Consider the following 27208-nt stretch of genomic DNA (forward strand, 5'->3'; position numbering starts at 1 on the left):
AGCTACTTTTTTCGGCATTGACTGACAAAATTAGAAGTTTCTTTTAAATAGTAAGATAAAAAAAAAATATTATGATAGTTGGTTATATAATACTGTTGTATTAAATCGAGCGAAGCGATTTATCTATTCGTACCGTTTACTACTGCATAATAGCGCGCATCCCACGTCTATTTTCCTCGCTTTAATTCAAACATATTTCAGTCTACTCAAACCTGCAGAATATAAAATATGAACCTGCAAAATACAAATAACAACTTTTGTTACAGAAAACTCTCACAATGAATATAATACTTATATTGTTAAGGATATGTATGTAAGTTCAGTCAAAATTTCGACAGCAGCAGGCTGCCAGCTGCATTGACCTAATGGCTAGGTGTATGGTTGCAAATCACGAGGTCCTGAGTTCAAATCCGGGTTGAACAGATGAAAAGTTATTGGGTTTTTCTATCGAAAAATCTCAGTAAGTGTAAGTGTGTACACTTCCGTGCCTCGGAAAGCACATAAAGCCGTTGGTCCAGTGCCTGAACTCTTTCAGGTTGTCTGATTTGCTGTCCCATCGGATTATGAGGTTGAGTGAATAGAGAGTGCACCTGTGTTTGCGTATACACTTGTGAACTATAATATGTCCTGCATAGTTGGTTAGTATCCTTTGCGAATTACCGCCGTGGCTGCAATCGGTTAGAACGACATCATCATACAGAAAAGGTAAGAGAAAATAGACGATTTAACTTATTATATTATGTATTCTTTAAAATGACATAATAGAAAAATATGTAATGAACATTTGCGTATCGTTTCTTAAGGTTAATTTGCTTACAACCCGATTTATGAAACATTGGAACTCTCCCTTTTTATGGAGGCTTCAATTAACATTTACTCTTTGTTTAATTTTGAGAATAAGTTATTTGTTTAGTAAATTCCATTGGGTATAAATGACACTGTTTTTTAGGCAAACGAATATATTTTATATAATTTGATGTTTTAACTTTCAACAATTACAGTATAAAGCCTGTGTTGAGGAAGAATAAAAAACCAAGGGGATAAGATCAAACCTATAAAATTAACATCGTTGAACGGTCTGTAAACTGTTAAGCTATTATAGGTTTGTGTAATATAATTGGTGGAAAAGAATAACTACAAAGTTTACTGGTTTCAAAAGTGGTCGTAAATGCTTACATGAATAAAGATATTTAGATTTTTTAATATAACAAGTGAAGTTAACCAAAAACTGATGACCATTTATGTTATATTTAACAATATAGGTATAATGTATAATTAAGGAAACACTTTTTTAAGAATTTGTTCATAAAATTATTTTAAGTAAAGAACATCAGTTATTAAGCTGGTGTTATATTATCTTAGAATGGATAAGTATTAGTTTTCACCTATAAAAATGGAACATTAAACATATTTGGTAAGACATTTTAAGCAAAATAAAAGAAGCATAATTATGTCTTATTCTTATGAAGTCATATACTTTTTTTTTTTAATTATACTTTATTTGTAAAATTGCTATATAGCAATTGATGTGATATTATTGTGCTTATTGACATTTTTTTCTGAAAAAAAAAAATGAATAGCTTACCTAAATAAAGGGAAGGGCTTTTGAATATTAAATGTGTCCTGAGCGCGTTGATATTTAATGTCCTTGTTGCATAATAAACTCTGTAACATAAATACATAAAAATTTGCATTTCCTCGAATGTCGGGCCTGAGATGATACTCAGCTATAATGCTATATCTACATCTACGCTAAGTCTTTGCTTAATTGTCCTGGCGAAACTCTTGACATTGCGCTTCATATAACCTTAAGAGAGCATGGCGTGTCTGTAGAGAAAATTAAACATTTTTTTAAATTTCTGCATTCGAAAAGTAACAGTTTCTCATTAAAAAATTATCACAATCAAATGTTTAATGGTCCGAGGGAGATATAAGCTTTCTTGTATTTACATAAGTTACTTTTGTTACAACTAATTACCCTCTTTAACTGCGTTTAAGTGTACACATCTAAATGATGATAATTTTATCATTCATTCGTACTTTGCTGTTGTTGAAACATAAAGGTTTATTTTGCTGTACCATATCTCTTGAAACTTTAAGGTGTCTATAATTGCATAAAAAACAACGATTATATAACGGTTATTTTAACGATACACCTTTATGTGCTGAATAAATAAAAACTATTTTGAAAAATGTAACTGACGCATAGAAGAAGAATTTAAAAGGGTTCTATTTTTGATTACGAGACGACAACGAAAATCTTCCTTGAGTAAGGTATCGTAAATATTTTTAATATTGCGTCAAGTTTTTATTTTTTTTCGTTACGCTATGGTACTTCAGCGTGTCATTCAGTCTAATTATTTTACGTGTCATAAACAAAAGGATACTTTTATATTTAATATGGTGTTTCGTATGAAACGAAACACCCAGCTTATATAGGATAAATACTTTTAAATATTAATATGAAATATTTTAGTGATAATAAAGTGTTGGGAATTATTATTGATTAATTTAATTTAAACACCTTTTATTGATTTTAAAATATTTTACATTGAATTGTTAAAGAAATGCCTGCATTGTTCAGATTTGTACAGAAAGCCAAAAATGTATATGATATGTTAATATTTATTTACACGTAGAATTAGGAAATTAGCAACACTGTATTAATTAACGTGTAAATAATATGATACAAAAATCGTTTCGAGCAAAGCGATCTATCTATAGCTTGCCATTAACTTTATTTCATTTTTTTAATGAAACAAACATACATATAGTAAGCATTTACAAATTTTACATACAAAGTTTCCGTATAACGCCTTATAGTTTTAGAAGCATTCGCTTTAAATGTATTCGGACCGACAATTTTCTATCCGACTAAGTTGACATAACAAGCTACATCCTGTCCTATATTATGTGTAAATCATGAAACGTATTATATCATTCTCCGTCGAAGGAATTCGTAGTTTTTGTGCGAATTTGAAAAAAAAAGTTATATTTCACAGTTATGTCTTTAATTCACGCGAAATAATAAATCATTGCGAATTACGAGTAAGTTGTCTTCGACTATACTAGATTAACTTTCTTTTATTAATTGCTAGTAGATTCTAAACTTAAGGGACGTATAAGTATGTATTATTATTATTTATATTAGTATATATTTGCTGATTAACTTATTTCATATAAATTAGGTACTATAAATGTTAAGTCAAGATGATTTAAAAAGATATTCGTTTTTGAATGCAGATAGCTGTATTTTCTACCTGAGAAACATAAATTGAAGTTGACGATTGTGCATTGGAAAGATTTGTCCGGTGGTCGACGATGCAGGGTGCGGATGCTGGGGCGGTGGGCGGAGAGCAGGCTGTCACGTGGAGCTCGGGGCGCCGGCGCGGCCGGGCCGCCCGGGCGCTCGGCCGAGCTCGCGGCCGCGGCATTCCCCTGCCGGCAGCCGGCCTCTACGCTATGTGCGTCGTCGCGCGGTCAGCTGCGCCCGTCGCGGCTGTTCGTCCAACGGTCGGAGCGTCCCGGGCCCGTCGAGAGCTTGGCGCCGCTGTCGGCGCCTCGTTGCGTTGAGTTGCGAGCTGCATGCTGAAAGGCGCTGTGCGGGGGGTGGGGTGGCAGGTGGCTTCGCGCAGGTGCGGCCCGCGCACGGCCTGGGGCCGCATTAGCAGCGCGCGGAGGCGCGGGCACGCCGCGGCGCGCGCCCGCCCGCCTGCTCGCGCTCATGGAGCCACCCTGGGAGCTCGAACTCGAGCTACGGAGGCACATCGAAACTTGCGCTTGTACTTGCGACCACATGGGATACGGAAACTATATGGACTACCAGGTGGCACCCGCGGCTCATGCGTGTCTGTGTCGCGCCATCACCTCTCCGCACGCCCACGTATGTGTCGAATATTCGCGCCCTCATATCCGCATGTTGTCACGGCCCGTTAGGGGCCTTCTCCACGCTGATCTGTTTGTAGTGTTCACATGTCACCCATTGTGTATATAGTTGTGTTGTTGTATCATGTCGCCACGATTGCGTTTTATGTAAGTGACATTAAAGCTCCTTCATATGTCCGTATCTTTTTTTATTCCTGATTTCAAGGTATGTTTGTATTTATTAGACGATCAGTAAGATTTCTATTTCTAAACTTTCTATTACATTCATTTTTCTTAAAAACTTTAATAAAAGAACAATTCACTTTTTACTACTAGACTACTTCTTTCTGGTTTAAGTACATCTTATTACATACAATATGAAAAATTCTGTAATTTTCACACGTATCAACAGCCGTACTATGTACATAGCATATCATCAGATATGACTTATTAATTTGAATATAATTTATTTTATTATTATTATCTCGTGAATTTATGTATGAATTATTGTGTAAATGTCATTATCTTTACTCGCTTCGCAATAATTTCTCGGTAGGTTAAGGACTCGGAAGAATGAGTCATTTCGATATTCCTTTATTCATTCGCTTGCGCAATATATAACAACTTCATTTTTATTTTCATAATAGAAGTTAGGCTTTGACAGTTCTTGTACTTGACGTGAGTATACGTTATTTTAATTTGTTTATTTGTAGCTTTAGAAGAAATTAAAGAGATTTCTATCACCGATAATAATTTATTTTTATGTTTGCTTTATATGTATATTATTTTACATAATCTTTTTGCATTTTACAAATAAAATATTTAAAAAAAAATCTTCAACATAACAGTTACTAAGTAGGTAAACACATGACAATGAATACTTTATCTGATATTTAGTCGACAACAAAGAACAATGATAAATAAATGATACAGGACAACAAAATTTTAACATTTTATTAATTAGTTTAAAAGAAAATATTATTATAAATTATAGTCTGTTTCGTTACATCATCTCGAGTAAAGTACAAAGCCATGAAATATGACAAAGAGGTAATTGTAAAATAAAGGAGTAGGTAATATAATGAGCGTAAATAATAATTATGTACGACGTAGGATAAACCTTTTTTACTTATGATCTTTATATGAACCCGTACAACTTTTATTCCAGGTAAATTAGATTTTATGAATGTTCAATAGGTATCATAATAAGTGAGCTGTTTTTCAAATAAATTGAAATATATTATAATTTAAAATAAATATATTTTAATTTAAAAGCAGCACCTTTTCAAATAAATTAAAAAAAAAAAAACAACAGCATAAAATTACGTACAAGATAATAGACATTAAATTCTACGTAAGACTGGTGACACATAACACATGATGATTTGCGGGAGTTACATTTCGAATAATTTAGAGCTTTATATTAAGTTTACAATGATAGTAAAAGTGTACTTTATCAAAATAAAGTAAATAAATATCATTCATATTGTATGTTTGTAAAATATCATTTAAAAATGACCACATACGGCAATAAATTGACAATAATATTTTCTTTTTTAAGAGTCCGTATCGTTTAACTTCTCTTAAATTTTAATTTTAATTTTTCAATTTCTACATCTGAGCTGATATTTAGTTAGAAACTCTTTTTGTTGAAAATATATATTAAAGTATATAATATAAGAATTAAATACATAACTTTCTAGGATTAATTCCAGTTTTTAAAAACTCCTCCTTCTGCAGTTACTTCCTTATTATATCAGTAGAGCCTCATAGAATACTTTCAAAATACAAAGTCTACGCAGAAGACGACCATGGAATGTCAAAAAATATAAAGCAATATTAACAAAAATAATTAAAAAATCGTAAGACACTTTTCAAAATTTCATGAATGAGACACGAAGTTCCTTAGTGGATAAAACTACCTGTTTTATATACTCTAGGTCTCTACCTACTTTTACCTCCAATATTATAATCGGCATATGATTAAAATGAAAATTTTAGCGAGACTTTGTATTGTTTAAAATCAAGGCATAATAGACAATGTATAAAAATTGATTATTCAGTAAAAGACGAATGCAATGATTCTAAATCTGGCGGTAACGTGTGTTTCGTCCGATTTCAGAATAAGAAAGTAAATCATTTATTATTTATGTGAGACCGACTACCTGCAGCTGAACGAATTTATACGAATATTTTCACATATAAAATGGTATTATTTCCTGTACACACACACACACATATATATATATATATATATATAGTACTGATATAAACGGCTTTACGTTCACGAAACAGCTTTAAAAATTCATCATACAGTAGTATGCTATTAAATCAACTGCGCTATTAGTGATTCAGTATAATTTACAATTTATCGTATTGTTACATTATAATTATTAGCTATGCATGATTTCGATGTTGTTATTATTATACATAGTAATGTCGTAAATGGATAGGTTTCATTATTTTTATTAAAGCAAACTTATTATTGAAAATAATTCGAATCATTTCATGATAATTCTACAAAAATTATATGTTTTGAAATATAGTTTTATTATGTTCAAGAAATTAAATCCGAAATCTTCAATTCGGACTCTTTTCTGGCAAAATTATAAAACATATACCCATACCTATATACTTTTAACAATATTTGTATATTTATATAACGAGTAAGACATACACAGATTTAAAAAAATATATTTGCAAAACCAAGTCCAAGGCAACAAGAACAAGATATATGTACATTTAAATGACAAGTACCATTGTTCAAAAAGTGGGTAAATCTTTAATTTATCGTTATCGATCTCGTTTATTTTTATAATATCAATGACACCGTCATATTTAGTGTAAAAAGTACTAGTAACCTTTTGCGTCTCTTCATAGTATAAAACGAAATCTCTACTCGCCGTTTGTACACTTAGGTCTTTCAAACTACGCAACGGATTATTTAAATGCGGTTTTCATCAATAAATAAATGATTCAAGATGCAGGTTTATACATATATTTTACACGTAGAGCAAAGCTGAGGTTTTTAACTTTTGATCAGTAAAAAACAAGAAATCTTCTATTATTATTTGTTATTTAATCTAAAAAATGTATATAAACCCCTATTGTACCCACCGGTAAAGCCGGAATGGGTAGTTAGTAAAAATATAAGATCAAAATCTTACTCGTCAATATATATATACTTATTTAATATATGTACACACTTCCTCTATATGCTCTAAGTCTCATCATCAAGTAAAATTTATCTGCATAATTTACAAGAAATTCTTTAAATTAATAATTAATTTAATTATTATACCTTGGTAAACTAAACATAAACCATGTCGAATTGATAAGTAAAAAATTTAAATTACGTGAGGTTTGGGTGAACTCAAACTCACCAGAAAAAACAATGCTATGTCAAAAAATAAATTAAATTTAAATATTAGTAAGTACAAATTATTTACCACTTACACTAAATGTTCACTTAAGTACGCAAACGTAAATCATTTTATGTGGATCCGCCTGGTTGGCATCCGCTGGTTGCACACAGCAGTGCCAATGTCTATAGCAAAGGTACCTAGTATTAAGTGCCCATATGGTCATTTGACTTCTTTAAATAAAAAACTAGTGCATTCTGTATCTGTAGATAGAAGCAGAAAGTATAAGTAATACATTGCAATATTTTATACAAAGCGAAAAAATAAAGAAATGTTAAATATAAAGTTAACCAATATTTTTTGTCAAATTTCTTTGACAGTTTGGCTGATTATTAAGATTTCAATAAAATAAAATCCTGGCTACAATTAGACAATATAGCACAAGATTTTCCCTACTTGGTAACTGAGGCAGTATTTCGTCCGAATCTAACTAGGTTAGAACCACCATAGTCTTTAGTTATTATTCAGCCAAAGAGATGTAAAACAAATTATTAAAATATAATTAATGACATAAAATAAAAATATTTTTTATTAAGTTTCGTAATTTCGGAATCCCAAGCGAGCAATTCCGTATTTTTAAAGGAATGCTTAATTTGCGTGGCTGGGTGTATGTATTTGCACGTACTCTCACGTTTGTGCAGTTTGATTTCGTTTTACAAACTGACGCACGATAACAAACAACTTAGTATAAGCAAATCTGAAAATCAAAATCAGACCTTGAATAATCGCAATCAAAACCGTATCTATATATATCATTTTATTTCCTAAGGAATAAACAACAGAGAAAATTGTTTTTCCTAGCAATTTATTAGTATATTCTGTTAAAAAAATATTGTTAACAAAAGACAAAAATAAACCTATAAACACTAGCAAGTCTACATTTGAAATACGAGTTAAAGTGAATACTCGTAAATGTCTCACTGCCGAGTAAAGGCCTCTTCTCTTACTAAGGAGGATTTGGATTGTATTCGACACGCTATTGCATAACGGACGGTTTACTGTATCTCTTTTTTATGACTAGATATGTTTGAGGTCGTTGGCGTGAGTGCAGTTTAATTAATGGGACACTCAGAGAAATTTACCACTCTCATTTTTTTTTCGGTACAGTATCCCTGTCATTTCGTCTCTCGTAAAGTGGCTTAGAGTCTTCTTGTCATTGATAATAAATGAACAATTAATAGAATAGTCTATACTTGTAAACAAATTGGCGTCGTGTCAATATACGGTAACGAATATAATTTTAGTTTTCTCTTTTAATCTTCTCCTACCATAACCATGACATGTGTGATTACAACCATGATTACTAAGTGTGTTACTTATTAGATGAGGTAAAACACTGAAAGTTTCATGCATTCTATGCTAGCTGAAACGGCAGCTTTATCCGCGCGAAATTTAAATTCTTTACCAAATATAAAAGTGCTCAAACATTATTTAACAAACTATCAAACTCAAACTATCTTCATATCAAATTTCATCGAAATCAGTTCAAGCGGTTTAAGGGTGTAGAGGTAACAGACAGAGTTGCTTTTGCATTTATAATATTAATAGGGAAATACAAGTAATGTACACTGTCAAATAGGTTTTGTATTGAATAAGACTAGTATCGTTTGTGAAAACTTCTATATTAAATTTAATTACGATTGATCTAGTCGTGATTAGCTAACAGACAGACGGGGTTACGTTTGCATTTATAATATTAGTATAGATGTCACTATCTTAAGCCAAGATAAAAACTTTAGCGGATAACAGTTAAATGAATCGAGTTTCTTCTTTGCAATGGAATGAAAAAAGTTATGCAGATAAAGAGTTCTACTAATCCTGAGATCCAGTGTTCTGTAAGGTATTGTTTTTGTTAGGAGCACTGCAATGATGTATGCGGCTTGTTTTGTTAAATTTAATTCGTAAATATAATTATTTTCGTCGATGGTTCAAACATAAATAAATATATGTACAGTTTTTGCTCGAAACTACAAAGATTTTTAACGTAATTTGCAGTCGTTTTATCAAATGAAAATAATAATTTTAAAAAAATATGCAGGGTTATTGGTAATTCGACGTATTCCCGTTAGGAGGTGATAGGTATTTAAAAATGCGAGACGGAAAACGATATTATTTCAATATTTTTTTTTATTTAATTTCAATTTGTATTAAGTAAGTAAGTTAAGTAAATATGTAAGTTTTTTAAATTTGGTCCGATAGTTATTATTTAAATATAGAAAAATATCCAGTGTTTAATCGTTTTTATAAATCAGAAGAAAAAAATAGATTTTAATTGATACTTTTTTTTAATAAATTTTTGAAGTTGCATTTTTGACTTATTTTGAAAAAATCTAAAAAACGCGATAACTCAAAAATGGTTCACTTTTGCATAATGCATATAGGGGTTAAAATGATTGCAAATAGGGGGTGACTATTATATTACCTCCTAACGGGAATACGTCGAATTACCAATAACCCTGTATAATCAATTTAAATTACACGACTTACTGAAAATGTATGTTGGTTATATACGTTTATGACCAATATTGATTACCGAAATTTCCAGAGTATTATTCGTTTCTATGATGTATCGTTTAAATTTTTATATATTTGGAGCCGAAATGTCCCAATGGCTAGATCGCGTCAATTTTAACCAAAGAATGTACAGGTTTGAAAACGTTAAAGAACTCGTTTTGCATTTCAGCTTCGGAGAAGCGCAGCGTGGTTAAACACGCTACAAAAACATTTTCCGAAGGAAAGTTGAGGCCTGCTTTAGTTTTACTTGAAAATGAAATCCACGTTCTTTGCAATTCACAATTATAAAATGGTTATAGCCTTGAAAAAAGATGCTACATAAATAAATCAAGATATTTCTATTCACACCGATTTATCTTTGAATATGAAAAAAAAAAAATCTATATATAATTAATCTGAATATTTTTAATCTCGAGCTAAACAAATATAGGCCAAGAAAATATCGTTTTGTATTGTATTTTCCGCTACTATTCTTGGGACTTTTGAATCGGAATATCACGATGTTTCTTTTGTTAAGCGAATCCAGCAATTAAATAACGGGGAAATTATGTCAGCGCGAGTATACATTCGTACTAGATTTAAATAATAATACATAAATATAACTCATCGGAAAAGACAAAACGCACATAGTAAACGTTTAATCCTAAATAGATTAACGATCATCAAAAAATTTCAATAATTTGGCATAGATTCAATTCCTACTAGCATATGCTTAATATGATGAAGAATTGTGATTATTTATACACTTTTCCTTATAAAAATGCTGTATTTACCTTTAGTCACTCAACACAAACAACAAGAATCAAATTGTGTTGGGTAGTTCAATCATAATTGAAAACAAACGAAGCGATCAAATTTACTGCCATTTATTTGGAATAGCAAAATAATAGTCGTTTGAACAAATTTTATTACTTGTCTGGATAATATTTTTGTACAATTATGTATACGACTTGCCGCGTCTATGATTTTGTTCGCGCGAATCCATTTCCACGGTTGTAATTTATTTTTGAACCAGGATCGCACGTCCACGTAAAGGTATATTTTTTTCTAAAGTGGTATTTTTCTAAACAGCTTTTGGCATAATTAAATTTGATTTAATTTAAAGACGCGTTAAAAAAACAGTCATTTCTTTTTATTTCTTATGACCATATTAAAATATAAGCAACTAGTTGTCGACCGAGGCTTCGCTCTCGTTTTAAGGGTTAGTCAGACCTTAAGCGTAAAAAAGAAGACTACGTCTTTTTTTGAGTTCAACCATGCTTTATACCAAAATTTCATCAAATTCGGTTCTATGTAACAGCAACAGACAGAGTTGTCTTCGAATTTATAATATTAGTATAGATTAAGATCTAGCGTAATTGCGAAAAGGAAATCCCCGTTTTCTGCATTTTCATTCTAATAATAATTAGGATTTTTAAAGTTTTTAATTTTAATAACATTAATATGGATTTTAGAAATTAATTACAATTACACATTATTTATTTCTTTATAATTTTTTCTTATTTACAAAACTCCTAGGCTTTAATTTCGAGTTTTCGGATTTTACGAAACTCCATCCATCAGGGGATAAAACGGGGGTTGAACTTGAAATTTAAAATGTATGCTCTATAAATGATATGGAGGTGTACTAATAATGTATCTTTAGTCATTAACAAACAATTGGAGCTAAAACAGGGGTGCTAGTTATTTTATATAATTAGTTTCATTTATTACATCCCGGTATGAGTTCAGTGTAAGTACAAGTCTAGTTAATTTAATGGCTGACGTTAGACCGTTACGGTAACTCTACATCCTACTTGACTAAGATATGAAAAGGGAAGAGTTTTCATTCTTTGTTTACTCATGCAAAAAGAAGTTAAAAATTAGGTGGAATGTGACGTTTGTATACACAGTTTGCGTCGTTTTTCTATTTAGATGTTGTTAAATAATTTAACGCTGCCGGGGAATTTAATTATAACATTATTATGAGTATATAAAATTACCCTAATATTAAAAAGACTTAGAAACGTTTGTATTATTTTGATTGAAGAAAAATGAATTATGCGATTAAGATAAGGATATTCGATTTTTTAATAACTTATACTTTCAAAAGACATGCTATGTTAATGTTTAATAATTTATTACACTCGAGAAATAGCTGCCGCGGCTTCCAGCGCGAATAAAAAGTACGTTAATGCGTTTTCGGCGCGACAAGATTGTTTAAAGCCAAAAACATATTCAAGCCTGTTTTAAAAAGTATAACATTATGAACAGATCGATTCGATGAATTTAGCTAATATTTAGTCAATATTCGTACTCAAACATGATAAAGAATTTATTTATGGGTTTTTAGCGAGACTAGTTCGTATTATTCCAAAGACATATATTATATAACATTTATTTGACTTGATAAAAACTAATTGAACGATTGATCGAGTCATTTGCAATAAATTGAAGATTTAAGGAAGCCTTTAAAATAAAAATTTCAATGAAACCTTTCTTAAGGCACCTCTACTTTACGAAATGAATGCCTACTCTGTATTGAATGTCTATTAAGTTTAATAGTTTAATCTATGCATTGACGGTCTTTATGCATTATTCTTATATTATGTCCGCGTGTGCTTACTATTATGATTTAGGTTGTTATATCCTCGAAGTAACCACTCACACCATATATGCATATATTTAAACTAGTTGTCACCCGCGGCTACACTCGCGGTTTTGGGGTGGTTGTCATGTGTTAGGCAAAAAAGTAGCCTATGTCCTTCCTTGGAGTTCAAGTTTGCTTCATACCAAATTGCGTCAAATTAATTTCATTGGTTTGGCCGTGAAAGAGCGACAGACAGTCAGATAGACAGAGTTACTTTTACATTTATAATATTAGGATAGATTGTCTCAGTTTAGTGGGAAAGAAATCGCGCCTTAGTGGTCAAACAAAATTGTAGCTTGAGTTTCATATGTTTATAGTAATTGAAAGCTGGGTTGTTATGTTATTTCGGATCTGCATATGGATACGGATATATGAATAATATTTTAGCGGTTTCATGTACGGTTACGGACACGAAATATATTCGGATTATCCGATTATTTCGGATACTTTCAGATAAGCGGATTCCTACTACTAATATTTAGTAGTACGAATTCAATGTATACAAATTGCTACTCTCTTAGTTCTAACACTATGTAAAAACAACATTGTAAGAAATATTTGGTATATCGGTCTCACTTGCGGCTACGGATAGATTTTTATTTTGGATATCCGCTAGTTTCTATTATAAAAAACGCGTGTGCAAAAGGAGTTCAGAATAGGTAGGTGGTCGGATTTCTTAGCAACGGATAATAGGCTAACTCAGTACAATAAACCCTTTTTAACTGTTACACCTTCGAGTGAAATTGGGTAGGGTATTGTATAAAGCTCTAATTGACAGCTGGAATTATAAACTGCCGTGATATGGGATCAAATATCCTTTGTCAGTACCAACCTATACCATAGCAGTAAGTTGGTATGACAACCTCGTGCTATTGACCGGAACGTTAAGTTTGAAGTTTTGATTCTAAGCGGTAATTAATGCCTAAAAACATCATGCATTTGAGTAATTTAATTGTTATTAAACGTTGGAATCGTATGATGAAATTTTTTTATATTTTTTTAGCCGTGGTTTCTTAGATAGTTTTAAGTGTTACAATAAACAGGATCGAATGGCGTTAAATATCTTGCTGCTAGTACTACTTTATCGTAATTTGTGAAACATTATAAAAAAAAAATTTAGTATGTCTGTTTTCCTGTAGCCAAAATTATTAAGCTAGCTTTTAATTTATATTTTGAAACACATGTTTTTATTCTATCTTGTATGGGGTCTTACAATATATAACCCATATAGAGTTCTTGATTTGGAGTAATGGAGGAAACTTTACTTTCTATTTTGCTATGAGGAATATCCTAATAGGTGTATCTTTGCGCTAGCCTTATATGAGTTTAAAAATACTTAAAACACACATTGGTTTTTGTAGACTTTCTTGGTGTTAAATATTTTTAATACTCAAAAATTATCCTTGTCAATTATTAGTGGCCGGACCTTATTAGGGGAAGGGGACATCTAATTTTAAAGATGACCTAGTTAAAAAATTCGGTCACCTAAAAAAGCGTTACCTTTAAAAATGTACCAGACGCTCCATGGCTGGTCGGTTAAGACGAGTTGCGCAACTATTGTGTTTAAAGGTATCCCGTTGGGTGTAACAAAGATAAATTACCAGTGAGTGTTAGGTTGAAAGGAAACTCTAAGTGTAAATATGTAATGAAATTCAATCTTTATCGAATTTAGTTCTTACGTTCTTTCGTTTTGTTTTAGTAACTAATGAAAGCAGAAGATAAGCTTAATGTTTTACATTTATATATTTGTACGATATTCTTATTTCGATTTTATGTGTATATACAATTATTTTTTGTTCTACCTAATAAATGATATCTAATAATCTCGCCTTATCAAACATTACACTTGAATCAAATAATGCTTCTCAAGGATCATTAATGCGGCTTCCGTTGGCAACACTAAAACGCGCTATTATTAATAAATCGCTTCCAATTACGCATAGCATTCATTAAACACCGTTCGGTTCACGGGGCATCCAGGCCCGTGTTCTACAAAGGAGCGGTGCGGAAGGCTGGCTAGTTGTAAGGTAACAATGAGGGCGCGAATTTCACGCAACATTATGCCGGACGTTGGAGCAGGCTGAGCCGAACCCGGCTTGCAGCGAATCGATGCAGCTCCGCCCGCCCCGCTCGCTCGCCTGCTTGCTATGTTTTCACAACTTTACTCTTGGCTTGTTTCGCCCGCAAAACGGTTGAAACTTTCTCGTAAATAAAACTTATTTTAATTCTCTAAGGTGACATATTTTTTATGACTTTGCATAAGTATCGGAGTTACCCTAAGGAGGTAGTTTGCAAGTTATGAATAAATACACGTTATTTGCCCGAGTCGAGTAAAATATTATTGTTAAACAATCTTATTTAGGTAGAATACTCTTAAAAGCTATTAATATTAAACTGATATTTGTCAAACGGCCTCTCTAATTAAGAAAAGAAATAATTTATTATGAGATCAAATGGTCAATAAAAACCTGTCTTACATAACCAAGAAACCTATTTGTTGTAATATTACGTCAGAAACACAATCCGTTAAGTCCGCGCAAATTATTGTTAGCAATTAGAACGGACGAGGAGCCTTTCTGATCAAAGGAAAATGCCAGGCCGAGGCTTCTTTCCGTTCATTATAGATATACATTTATTACACGGAGCGTTCAGGCGAATAGTTCCCAACGATTGCGGGGAACATGAAATAAACTTAGCCAATAAAGGTAAATGTTGGATTGAATACATTATATACTGTTACATAAAATATTCATTATGAAGAAAAGAGTAAGTACATTATCTTTAAAAACAATATGTAAAATTTAGATAAATATTTTGTATATGATAAAGAAATAAACAAAAATGCTTGGATAAATGCATCAGTTTATATTATATGACTAAAAGCTTCTGCCTATCGTAAAATCAAGTATCAATTAATATTTTTTTTATTGTCTTAGCCGCTTAGTGACCGTAAATATTTGATGTCATTAAATCTTACCTACAAGTGTAATTATATGTAAAATGCATGATATCGCATGCTCATTATTTCATTTCATCAAGTTATAAATTAATTTAATAAAGCTGTAGACACAAATTATTCTGAGCTTTTTGGCTGCAACCGGAATATTGAGTTTTTCGAACGAAATTTGCATTGTAATTGAATGATACGAATAATTATTTTTCGTTTGCGGAGTTCATCTGTTCACACGTTTTGTGGTTGTTTAAATTGTATTTTTAATCGTGTATTTGGTCTGTGTATTTTTGTTTGACCATTTAAGCTATTTAAATAATTGTCTAGGAACTTAAATTGAAAAATACAAGCGCCTTTTAAAGATTTTTTTTCAGTAATTAATAAATAAATATTGAATAAATTAAAATATAAAATATGTACGGTACCACGTCTAAGGCACGTTAGGTATTTTGCTTGCGTATAAAAAAAGGTAACAGACAAAGCCTCGTCTAGTCTTATGGAGAAGGTTTTGAAGCTTACTCCTCCAGACTGGTTCAGTGGTGCATATATATTCACCGCCAAGCAAGAGATAAACATCTCTTGTAACCACAAACACAAATAAAACATTTACTAAACACACACACATGATGATAATAATCATTGCAAGAAGCTTATGTTTACTTAAATCCTTCTAAATATTGTTGTGAAACATGCAAATCTCTTTACGATGCTCTCTTTCACTGCAAACTTCTCGGTCAAAAGAGATATTGAAGCGTTGAATAAAAAGTTCTTTATTTATTAATGTATCATAAAATGTATAATATCAAAAAGAGAGTACATAAGCCAGTAGTTACATAATATCCGTTAACAGATAAATTTAAATCTCAAAAGATTGCATAGGATTAGAATATTAGGTATTAATACTTTTTTTCTCGGATATAATTTTTTAATTCTATTGTGGCAATTGTATGTACACAACAAACACTATACAACTTCGTATTAATAACCTTTTCAAATTAGTAGTTTTTATGAAAGTTTTAAATTATCTTTTGTATATTCTAATATCGTTATTAATCTTACACGTTACGTACGTACGTTTTTCTAGTAAGTGAGTCAGTGAGTCAGTTAATGTAGTCATTAGGGATTGCATTATGTATTTTTATGAAAGATTTCACCTCGCTAACAATAAAAACTAACGTCAGAAATACTAATATCATCGAGTTTTCTCATTTTAGAGGGGTTCAGTTACCGTTCGTAGCCACTTCTAATTTGGCCAGTTCTCAATACTATTACTAAGTTTCATGCTTGGCAACTGAGTATAACGCTGTAGTATAATAAGTGAATAATTTATTTATGGTATCAATTACAAAAACTTACAATTAAATTTAATCTGACGACATACTTATTAAATGCTAGAAACTAAGGCTTCAATATGAAAGCCTGTTAACAAAGTAATTATTCCACGTAGATTATGTTTCTGTTGCTTAAAGATAATAAAAACAAATATCATTGATTATAAAAATGTTTAATTTTGATTCAAAGCTAGAAGTTTATTAAGCTTTAAGTTTTATGCTACTATTTAATTGAAAGTTAGAATGTGCTTAAAAATAAATAACGAAGTAAAACATTTTACATCCAAGCCTTTGTTACAAAAAAAATTATAAGTACAATATTTGTATAGTGGCCACTCCGTTAAAGTGAAATCCCGACGAACAAGGGTCGTTCGCGCTAGTTCTCTCTGTAAATGGGTCACAGGCTATTCAGGTCCCAGCCCCTACCCATATTATGTGTGCCCCTTGCATAATTGAACACGCGGCAAATTATTGTCATGTCTGTCTATGGATGCATTCTGGGATTTCGTCGTCTTGTGGATTCCGCAGGTATCAATATATTTCGCAAACCTGTGGTATTTGCTAAATATATTGAATTTACAAAAAAAAACGTAAAATATTAAGGCAAAAATAAAAACATCATGAGAAAACTTATATGTATCGTCACATGTGTAGCCACCAACTAACTTGCATTGGAGCAGTGTGGTGGAATAATCTCGGAAAACCTCTTCACCAAAAGCAGAGGCCTCAGCTCAACAGTGGAAAATTTATAGACTGTTACTTTTACATTTTTAACATGGTTTAGTTATTTTGACTGTAACAATACAAGTCAAAACAAGTAATTAGTTAGAACGCGTTTTTACTGTTTAATGTATGTAAAACGGGTACATACTGTATGTTTGATAACATTTAAAATTAGGTACTCAGTTATAACTAGAATTTAATGTTTACTTTAAACATTAGTTTAAACAAATTATTAGAATTTTTTTTTCATACACTGAAATATTAAATACCTATTATATTGTTTAAAATAAAATATAAGTTTAAATGACTATTTTAAAAAGTAGGCATTTTTTTAAAATATTTTGCCACCGAGCTTGCCATTCATTTCTTTTTCAACCAAAGATGCTAATAAAATGTACATATTTATGCATTAATTCCTTTTATGTGCACGTTTAAATTATTGTGTTTATCTAACAGAGAATTAATACGGCTAATGTTCAACGTAAATCTTGCTAGCTAGCTGGGATAGCACTCAGTCATTTAAATCCATTGTCATTTTAATACCGCATTTTTAGATATAACATTTAAACAGACAACATGAGAAAAAAATAGCTTATTTTAATAATCAACATTTTCTTTATATATTTTACTAGCTGCTCCCGCGACTTCGAGCGCGTTTCAATTTAACAAAAAAGTTATCGTTCTAACATAAGTTACTCCTTATTACATAAGCTATCTGCCAGTATCGTCAAAATCGATCCAACCGATTCCAGAGATTAGCTGGAACAAACAGAAAGACGGTCAAAAATTGAAAAAAAATAATGTTATTTTGGTATATATACCTATACATGTGCATTTATTAAAAACGGTTATTTTAATATCACATACAGACGCCCCAATTTTATTATATGTATAGATTAATATAATAATATTTGATGATATAAGTTGATGATGCATTTCGGTAATCTGTGACTGTAAATTCAGTATCAAAATAAGAACTGTTTATTTGCGACCTTGTATTTTCTATTTCCATAAAGAAGGAAACTTTTAAATATTGTAAATGTTAACTGCAACTATGTTTTATTTAGACAAACAAACAAGTTTTAATCTGGCCTCTGTAAAGTTTTCAAACAGTCCATTAAGTAATTTTTGCGGCAGTTTCCAAGATACACAAGAACAAATGGATTTTAATTCAAACTTTTGGTTTTGATTTTATTTTAAAACTTATTTAAGGAATAAATTTAAACTAAAAATCATATTTGATGACATGACATAATACAAAACATCGTCCTCATTACCGCAGTGATCGCACGCGTCTTAAGTTTTTCCGCATTACGAGTTATAAAGTTTTTTAAGTTTACCCTCATTTTATAATGTGTTTTGAAAATGGATGATTTAAATTCACCAATATTGTGTTTAAGTGATATTGATGAAGAAGCGGTAGTAAATAGTTTTTGTGAACAACAAATGATTGTCAATATGGAAGTTAATGGGATAAATTCCAATGTATCAAGAATAGCGGAGAAGAGGCAGAGAAAAGATAGTGATGAAAATAGAAATGGAGATGGTGACTTTACAACAGTGCAAAGAAGACCAAAACGAGCTCATAGAAGACTATCTGACGCAGAAGATTCTTACGAAGTTTGTCTATCATCTAAGCAAATCCTGCCTAAACAAATTGGAATGGCCAAGTTATTAAGAACTTTAGAGTTTAAAAATATTATAAGAATTAAATATAAGGGCCCTTACATAACTTAAATTACATTTAGTAATAAAAGTGATGCAGAGAAGATGTTAAATTGTCCTAAATTTATTGAACTAGAATATAAATGTTATTTAACAAATCAAGTGAACATTACATATGGCGTTGTCAAAAATGTAGATCTAGATATAGAAGAAAAAGAAATTCTAGAAATATTTGAGTGTGACGTAGAAATTCTTTCAATGATTAGACTTAGACGCTTAAATGAAAAAAAGTAATGGGTACCCAGCTCAACAGTGTGTTTGACTTTTAAAAGTTCAACCTTGCCCTCGTATATACTAGGATACGGATGTAGGTTCAAGGTTGAACCATATACTTTCCCAGTAACCCAATGTTCTGGATGTTGGAAGTTTGGTCACCTAGCTAGAGCCTGCCCTACAAAAATTTTACATATAGACAGGCTCTTGATTTTTATCTTCAACAAAATATAAATAATACACCTGAAATGAGAAATTCACAAATTGAGACTTGTAAAGAAAAACAAAATTTAAATTATATAAATAAAAGATCATATAAAGAAGTTTTAACGTCTAAGACCCTAAATTCTCAGAATCACAATCAATCGCAGAATCAAATCTTAATAAAACAACTAAAAAAACCTCGCGCAAAAAGAAGACAAATAAAGGAATAATAATAATAATAAATTCTAACGTTTGCTTTGAAGAGGAAAACACATGCAATGGAGAATCAGTTAATAGTATTGAAAATAATATTAATACGGACAATAATGATGAAAAATTATCAAGAAAGAAAAGCCTATTAATAAAGTTGAAGGAAATTATTTTTTCAAGTAAAGAATTTAAGGAAAAGCTGTATGAAGTAATTCTGCTTGTAATTGATGAAGCGAGCGTGATGTTGTCTGATATATTTAAAAGTAGTGCAGTTTTAAAAAGAATACTACAGATTTTGATTGATGGCTAATACTTCTATAAAATATTTTTGTTTAAACATTTTACAATGGAATTCACAAAGTTTGAAGCCTAAACTAATTGATTTTGAATTATTGTTAAACAGAGAGAAAGTCCACATAGCAATTGTAAGTGAAACTTGGTTACAATACGAAACAACTTTAAAAATTAGTCAATATAATATTTATAGAAGAGAGAGGTGATTCGTATGGTGGCGTAGCGATAATTACACATAAATCGCTAAGAACAGTTACTAGTGAAATTAATATTGGTAATACCGGCATTGAAGTTTTACTTGTCAAAATTTATAATTGTAAATATCTAAAAAATATCGTTTCGGTTTACTGCCCCTCAAGTATAAATACAAATCAATCCCATTGGGATAACCTATTCTCTTTATTTTCGAGACAGTCAATCATTGCTGGAGATTTTAATGGTCAACATTCCACATGGTCACATAAAACTGATTCCAGAGGAAGTCAATTATTTGATAGTGCCCTTCAACATAATAATATCACTATTAATAATGGCAATCCTACTAGAATAAAACTGGTAAATGGTGTTTTGCAATGTTCGTCACCAGATATAACCTTTTATTCTACAGATATTGCGGTTAATATTCAGAATTAGAATGTTATTAATGAGAATCTTGGTAGTGACCATTTAATAATTAAATATTCTCTTACCTACGAAAAATCTATAAATTTTGTTATTAAAAGAAATACAAAAAGGCTAACTGGAGAATCTATAAGAGTATATTAACAAAAATTTTCATGGAGTCTCCTTGTGATTCTAATAATGTTCAATATGCATACAATTGGTTTTTAAATCAACCAGCAATAGCTGTCGACAAAAGTATACCGATTATAAAAGTTTGTACAAACCCCTGTCAAAAATGTTTGCCAAAACATTATCTAGAATTGTTGCGGAAAGAAGATTAGCCCTCAAAAATCTAAGGAAAAACCCGATACCTAATAACTCGGATATTTTAGAAAAAAAAATTGATAATGCAAGATTATTAATAACGCAGGCTTCTTCAAATAATTGGCATAATTTTTGTACTAGTTTTGATGAAAATATGACAATAACAGAAGTTTGGAGGAAAATGCAGTGGATTAAAGGTTTGAAAAGATCTAGAACTACCACTAAAGAGGAGGACAAAGTAAAACTTTTACGATCTCTCGCCCCTGATTTTACTAAATTGGATTCATCTCGCTTTGCATCTAATAATAATTTACTGGAAGCTAATTTTAGTATTCATGAATTTGAAAATATAATTAAAGAAAAAAATAGTGCTCCTGGAGTGGATGAAGTATATGATATTGAGGGTGCATATAATAATGTTTTAATGGATCCTTAATATGTAAATACATTTGGTCAATTTTAAGTGAAAGACACTTACGAATAAAAAGCGATGTAAATGATTTTTATAACGAAAGGTGGACGAGTAAAAGTCTAGCACAAGGAGACCCCTTGTCTCCACTACTCTTCAATGCAGCAACCGTAGAAATTTGTCAAACCATACAAAATGTATTTCTGACTCAATATGCTGACGACATTGTTTTATATTCTAACAATAATTTTAATATTCAAGACAGTGCTTTAAATGTTCAAAGAGCACTAGATTATCTTATATGTCTATTGAATACATTAGGACTAGAAATATCAGATACTAAAACTAAATTATGCATTTTTACTAGAGCTCATAAACGAAATAACTTAAACATAAATATCAATGGCTTAACAATAGAAACAGTCGAAAATATCAAGTATTTGGGAATGTGGTTAGACAAATCCCTACGATGGGGTTAACATATAAACGAAACATGTACAAAGACATCTAAATTTTTACAATTACTTAAAGTTCTGGCTGAACCTGAATGGGGTATGCATCCTCAACATCTACGTAGACTGTATATAACACTTATAAGAAGTAGAATAGACTATGGGTCTTTCCTATATGACAATAGTGCTGATACCCATTTAAACAAACTAAATAAGATACAAAATCAGGCTATGAGAGTCATAGGTGGATAAATAAGATCCACACCCATACACGTTATGGAATGTGACTTGTGTATACCACCACTACATATAAGGAGGTCCTATCTTGCCACTAAATATTGTTTAAAAAATCAATCTTTGTCGGAAAATAAAACCATTCAGTATATTTCGGAACTTAGTTCGGTTTTAGGTAATAGATATTGGAACTCCAAAAAAAATCTTTAATTGTAACTACATATATTAAAACTAAGGAAGATCTCATAATAACAACTAACGGTCTTGATATGTTTAACTTAAATATTTGGGTTTCAAAAATTAATATTGTTGATAAAGCAAAACTTTATTTAGATGGAGTTAAAAGTTCCAAAGATAGTCTTGATATTAATATATTAAAACAAAATACTATTCAAGAAATACATACCAATTATACTGGATGGTATCCACTTTATACTGATGGATCTAAAGAAAAACTAAACTGTAGATGTTCATATTATGATCCAAATTGTTATATTGGAAGAATGTTTAAGTTTCGTGCTAATGTTAGTATTATGACAGTGGAACTCGTTGCAATACATGAGGCGATCTCTTATGCTTTACATATTAATTGTAAAAAGTTTGTTATATATTCCTATAGTAAAAGTGCGATACATCATATAGTAGTCAGAGGTAAAAGAGGAATGACCATTGCATACAAAATTTTAGATAAAATAAATCAGTTAAATGCAAGAGACATTGATTTCGTATTGCAATGGGTTCCTGCTCATGTCGGACTCACGGAAAACGAGAAGGCCGATTGCTTAGCAAAGAAGGCATTATTAGAAGGAAGAGAAATAGAAATTAGACCAAACTATTTTGAAATATTGGGGAAGTATAAAAAGGGATGTTTTAAACAGTTTAAAGAATATTTTGACGAACGATCAAAAACTAAAGGAATTTGGTTCAAAACCTTACAAGCTGAGCCCCCGTATCCCGTGGTTTACTGATATAGATTTAAATCGTCAAAAAATTGTGATGGCCTTAAAAATACGTTCTGGTCACGTTCCTCTAAACAAGTTTGGATTCATGATGAAAAAGGTTAACTCATCTAATTGTGACATTTGTGGTAAAGAAGAAGATATCCAACATTTTTTGGTGGAATGTGTTCGGAATAGGGAAAAAAGACAATAACTAGTGAGAAAGTATAATTTAAATTGAAGTGCTGTTGGAATTTTTCAAAGCATACTGGCTTCTCCTACGTCTGAAGCAGCCAGGATACTTTATAGTTTTAAATTTAAATAAGATGCAGTAATTTTATTAATATGTTACTCAAATCAGATTATGGCACGATGGGACTGACATTTTCACCTGTGGAAAAAGTCCCTAAATAAAATTAGAAAAAAAAATTACATAATAAGTAGTTAGTATTATAATTAATGCTTATATTATTTGTGTTTTCTTTATATGACACATTACTTAGTAAACTCACCACAGCTCATGCTTGATCAAAGTTTAGAGTATTTGTAATTTTGTTTTTGATATTTAATTATTCCACAAATTACTACCTACACATTACAAAAAAAATGTTCTCCCATCGTCTTCGGTCCGTCTGTCCATCTAAACGCGATATACTAAAAACTACGGAACGGATTTTCATAGGGTGTTGGACCAATGAGTGATTCATGAGAAAGGTTGGTTGAAATATGACAAAGATTGTTAAAGATATCGAAAAAAAAAAAAAACTTTATTGACGAACGCCCCGTGAGCCGTTTTCTGTATATCCTTATTCTAACCGTGTGTAGCCGGGACAGATAGTTAAATATAAACCGCTTATTAACGATTTTTCAGAAAACCTTTGGGTTAGGAAATTTAAAAAGTTGAAACATAGGGTGGGTGGTGAAATTGATTATACAAATACAAACAAACTTACGCTTATTATTATCATAATATAAAATACACTTATAACTACATGATAGATATTCAATCCTATTAACTATCATTTGTTTTTCTATTTTAGCATTAAAAGTTTACGAAGAAGATTGAAATATAGTTCGTAAACTTATAATAATTTCAATAAATAAAGATAATATAATATCGATAGGGAAACAAATTCAGATACAAAACAATTTGATGTAGCAATTAAGATCCAATATCGCTTATGTTTATGTAAATAAATCAATAGTACTCATTTGATAATGTTTGCCTAAGACGTTCTTTAGGGCTGACTATTTAAATAATTTTAGAAAAGAAGAAAAAGCATGAGACATCCTTCTGGGATCATTTAATCACGGGAAGTTGGTGAAGAAATAGAAAAAAAAGTGGGTCATATGCTCATTCAGCTTAATTATCACATGGTTCGCATTAGCTACCTTACATATAAAATATTGGCTGATTATTTCTTGCAAATAATTCTTTAATTTAAAAGAAAAAATAAGCACTACTAAAATTCAATTTCGAATGGCGAAGACGTTTCCAAAGGAACGTTTTTTCGTTACACGCGCAAACTACCTACTAAAGTACCAGTAAAATTGATGTCCTTAAAATACTTAGGCTCCTTGTGGAGAACTATTCAGCTGCTGGAAATTATGCCACTGAATCTTTCACAAAAAGAAATGATCAAAATATGAAATAAAAAATGTTCTACTTCTTTATTCAAATCCTCTTCCCAGTTTACCATGTGGTCGGGACTCCTTGTATGTTTGCGCTTGAGAGCTCTGGCTTGTCTGTGTATTGCTGTCATACATAAGTATAAGTTTTTGGCTAAAGTTTTACGACTGGCGCGGAGGCCACCTGACGCCAAGGTCATCCTTCTGGTGGAGACATGTGGGCGCCGCCATTGGCCATATGAAGGCTCCTTCGCCACCATCCCTTTTCAGTATTCCAACCTATCCGCACAACACTAACTACAGCCTTAGTAACGAAGAGTTCTTCTCTGGGGAGTATTTAATTGCCCTCAAACCCGACACATTTGTCGAGCCCACTATTCCCTCAGATATTTATTTAGGCATAAAAATTTTAATAATAATTTAAGTTTAAAAATAATAGTTTTATAAAACTCCTAATATAGTTACTACTATATTCTCAAATCTATCATTATTCTGTTTCAGGCGGCCGTACCCGAAGGAATGACATTTCCTGGTTCTCTCCCAGACGTGGCGGAAAGATGTGGTCGATGGGCGCCGGATTCGTTATCAGCGTCTGCATCAGGAAGCTCTGACGAAAAGCCAACGCCGCGGAGACCGCGTTGGCGCGTCGCTCTCGCGGCACTGGTTGTGTTAGCCGCGCTAGGTGCTGCTCTTGCATTGCCACTTGCCCTTGGTGGAGGCGGGCGTGCAACTCCCGAACAACGATTAACAACTATTCGGCGCATGTTACGTGATTCCCCATTAGTTGATGGTCATAATGATTTAGCATGGAATGTGCGTAAATTTCTCCATAACAAAATAGGAGATTTTAATTTAAGTGCCGGCCTGGAAGGTTTGGAGCCGTGGGCCCGTTCGCGCTGGTCGCATACTGATATTCCACGGTTGAGACTCGGCCAGGTCGGCGCGCAATTTTGGTCAGCGTATGTTCCTTGTGGTGCCCGGGATAAAGACGCTGTACAATTAGCACTCGAACAGATGGATGTTATCAAAAGAATAGTTGAAATGAATGCAGCGCATTTAGCTTTAGTTACAGACGCAGAAGAATTATTAGATGCTCATCGTGAAGGCCGAATTGCTTCATTAATTGGAGTAGAAGGCGGCCATGCTCTTGGGGATTCCTTGGCGGTTCTTCGTGCTTTTTATCATCTAGGGGCTCGATATTTGACAGTGACTCATACTTGTGATACGCGATGGGCGCGTTCCGCTGGCACCTCGGGTGGACTTACAGAGTTCGGACGCGCCGTGGTACGTGAAATGAATCGCTTGGGAATGATAGTTGACCTTTCGCATGCCGGCGATGAGACCGCCCGTGACGCTCTTGAAACCTCACAGGCTCCAGTAGTTTTTTCTCATTCAGGGGCCGCAGCAATTTGCAATTCATCTCGAAACGTTCCAGATGATCTTTTACGTATGATAGCTGCGAATGGAGGTGTGGTAATGATTAATTTTTATGCAAAACTTGTTACTTGTGGCGAACGTGCGACTGTGGAGGATGTTGTAGCTCATATAAACCATGTACGGAGAGTAGCAGGAGTAGAGCATGTGGGTCTTGGTGCGGGGTACGATGGCATTGATGCGCCGCCTGAAGGACTTGAAGATGTATCACGTTATCCGCATTTACTAGCGGAGCTCCTTCGGGATCCAGATTGGAGTGAAGAAGATGTGCGGAAGTTGGCGGGTATGAATGTCGTACGTGTGCTTCAGCACGTAGAGCGAGTGCGAGATCAATGGAGACGTGCCGCGGTTCAACCAGGAGAGGAAACACCAGGTGCACGCCGTAGCGAGTGCGTGTACGGGCCCGCGTGACGCAGGCTGCGAGCCGCGCGCTTCCGCGGCCCCCCACGTTCTGCTCAATATTGACACTTGTTGACCGTAGTTATACATGTATATTAGTGTCCAAATGTGATTTAGAAATTAAAGTTATCTTTACCTGACCTCGATCTGCACAAATTGTTTAGCTAAGGAGCCGCGCGTGCTGGGTACTTCGTCTCGACGTTCTGCCCGCGGCTCGGCCGCTGACCTCTTCTCCATCCATGCACACGACTTCGTTGACGAAAGCCCAACGCGATCCGCGATTTATATGATGTGAGCCAAGATTTAATAAAAAAAGGATTATAAAAAGAAATAATGTGTTTATAGAAAATTAAATATTCTTTATTTATATTTTGCGTTGTTTAATTTATTAAATAATAACCTCTTATAATTTTTGTATTACATAAGTTTACTTTATAAGTACTACTTAATTGATCTTATAGTAAATTTAATTCAAAGGCTCAGTAAAACTTTATATGTATATTTTGAATATACATATTTAATATAATGATTTAAATATTCTTAAAACTATTCGATTCTATTTACTTTGACTACTCGAGCTATCTTATATATAATCATTAGTGAAGAAAAAAAGGTTGGATTCATAAGATATCATTTACTAAAAAAAAAACAATTCATGTAACAATAATATATGTATAATTTCATCCTAAGTGTCATCATTTAGGATG

At 32.1% G+C, this 27208-nt stretch overlaps 1 protein-coding gene across 1 annotated transcript; it reads left to right on the forward strand.

Moving 5' to 3' along the window:
• The first annotated feature begins 3437 nt into the window (after positions 1-3437).
• On the forward strand, positions 3438-26870 carry LOC113402972 (dipeptidase 1-like). Its single transcript, XM_026643367.2, has 2 exons — positions 3438-3883; positions 25170-26870. The coding sequence occupies exons 1-2, from the start codon at positions 3725-3727 to the stop codon at positions 26511-26513; spliced, it is 1503 nt and encodes a 500-aa protein (XP_026499152.1). The 5' UTR covers positions 3438-3724; the 3' UTR covers positions 26514-26870.
• Positions 26871-27208: the final 338 nt, after the last annotated feature.

This window comes from Vanessa tameamea, chromosome 16, assembly GCF_037043105.1.
Source record: "Vanessa tameamea isolate UH-Manoa-2023 chromosome 16, ilVanTame1 primary haplotype, whole genome shotgun sequence".
NCBI classification, from domain to species: domain Eukaryota; kingdom Metazoa; phylum Arthropoda; class Insecta; order Lepidoptera; family Nymphalidae; genus Vanessa; species Vanessa tameamea.

Bases quoted from the DNA above. Each gene is read 5' to 3' on its own strand.
- LOC113402972 (XM_026643367.2), top strand. From the start codon at position 3,725: ATGGAGCCACCCTGGGAGCTCGAACTCGAGCTACGGAGGCACATCGAA. The intron at 3,884-25,169 runs GTATGTGTCGAA...ATTCTGTTTCAG, and splicing joins TCACCTCTCCGCACGCCCAC to GCGGCCGTACCCGAAGGAAT.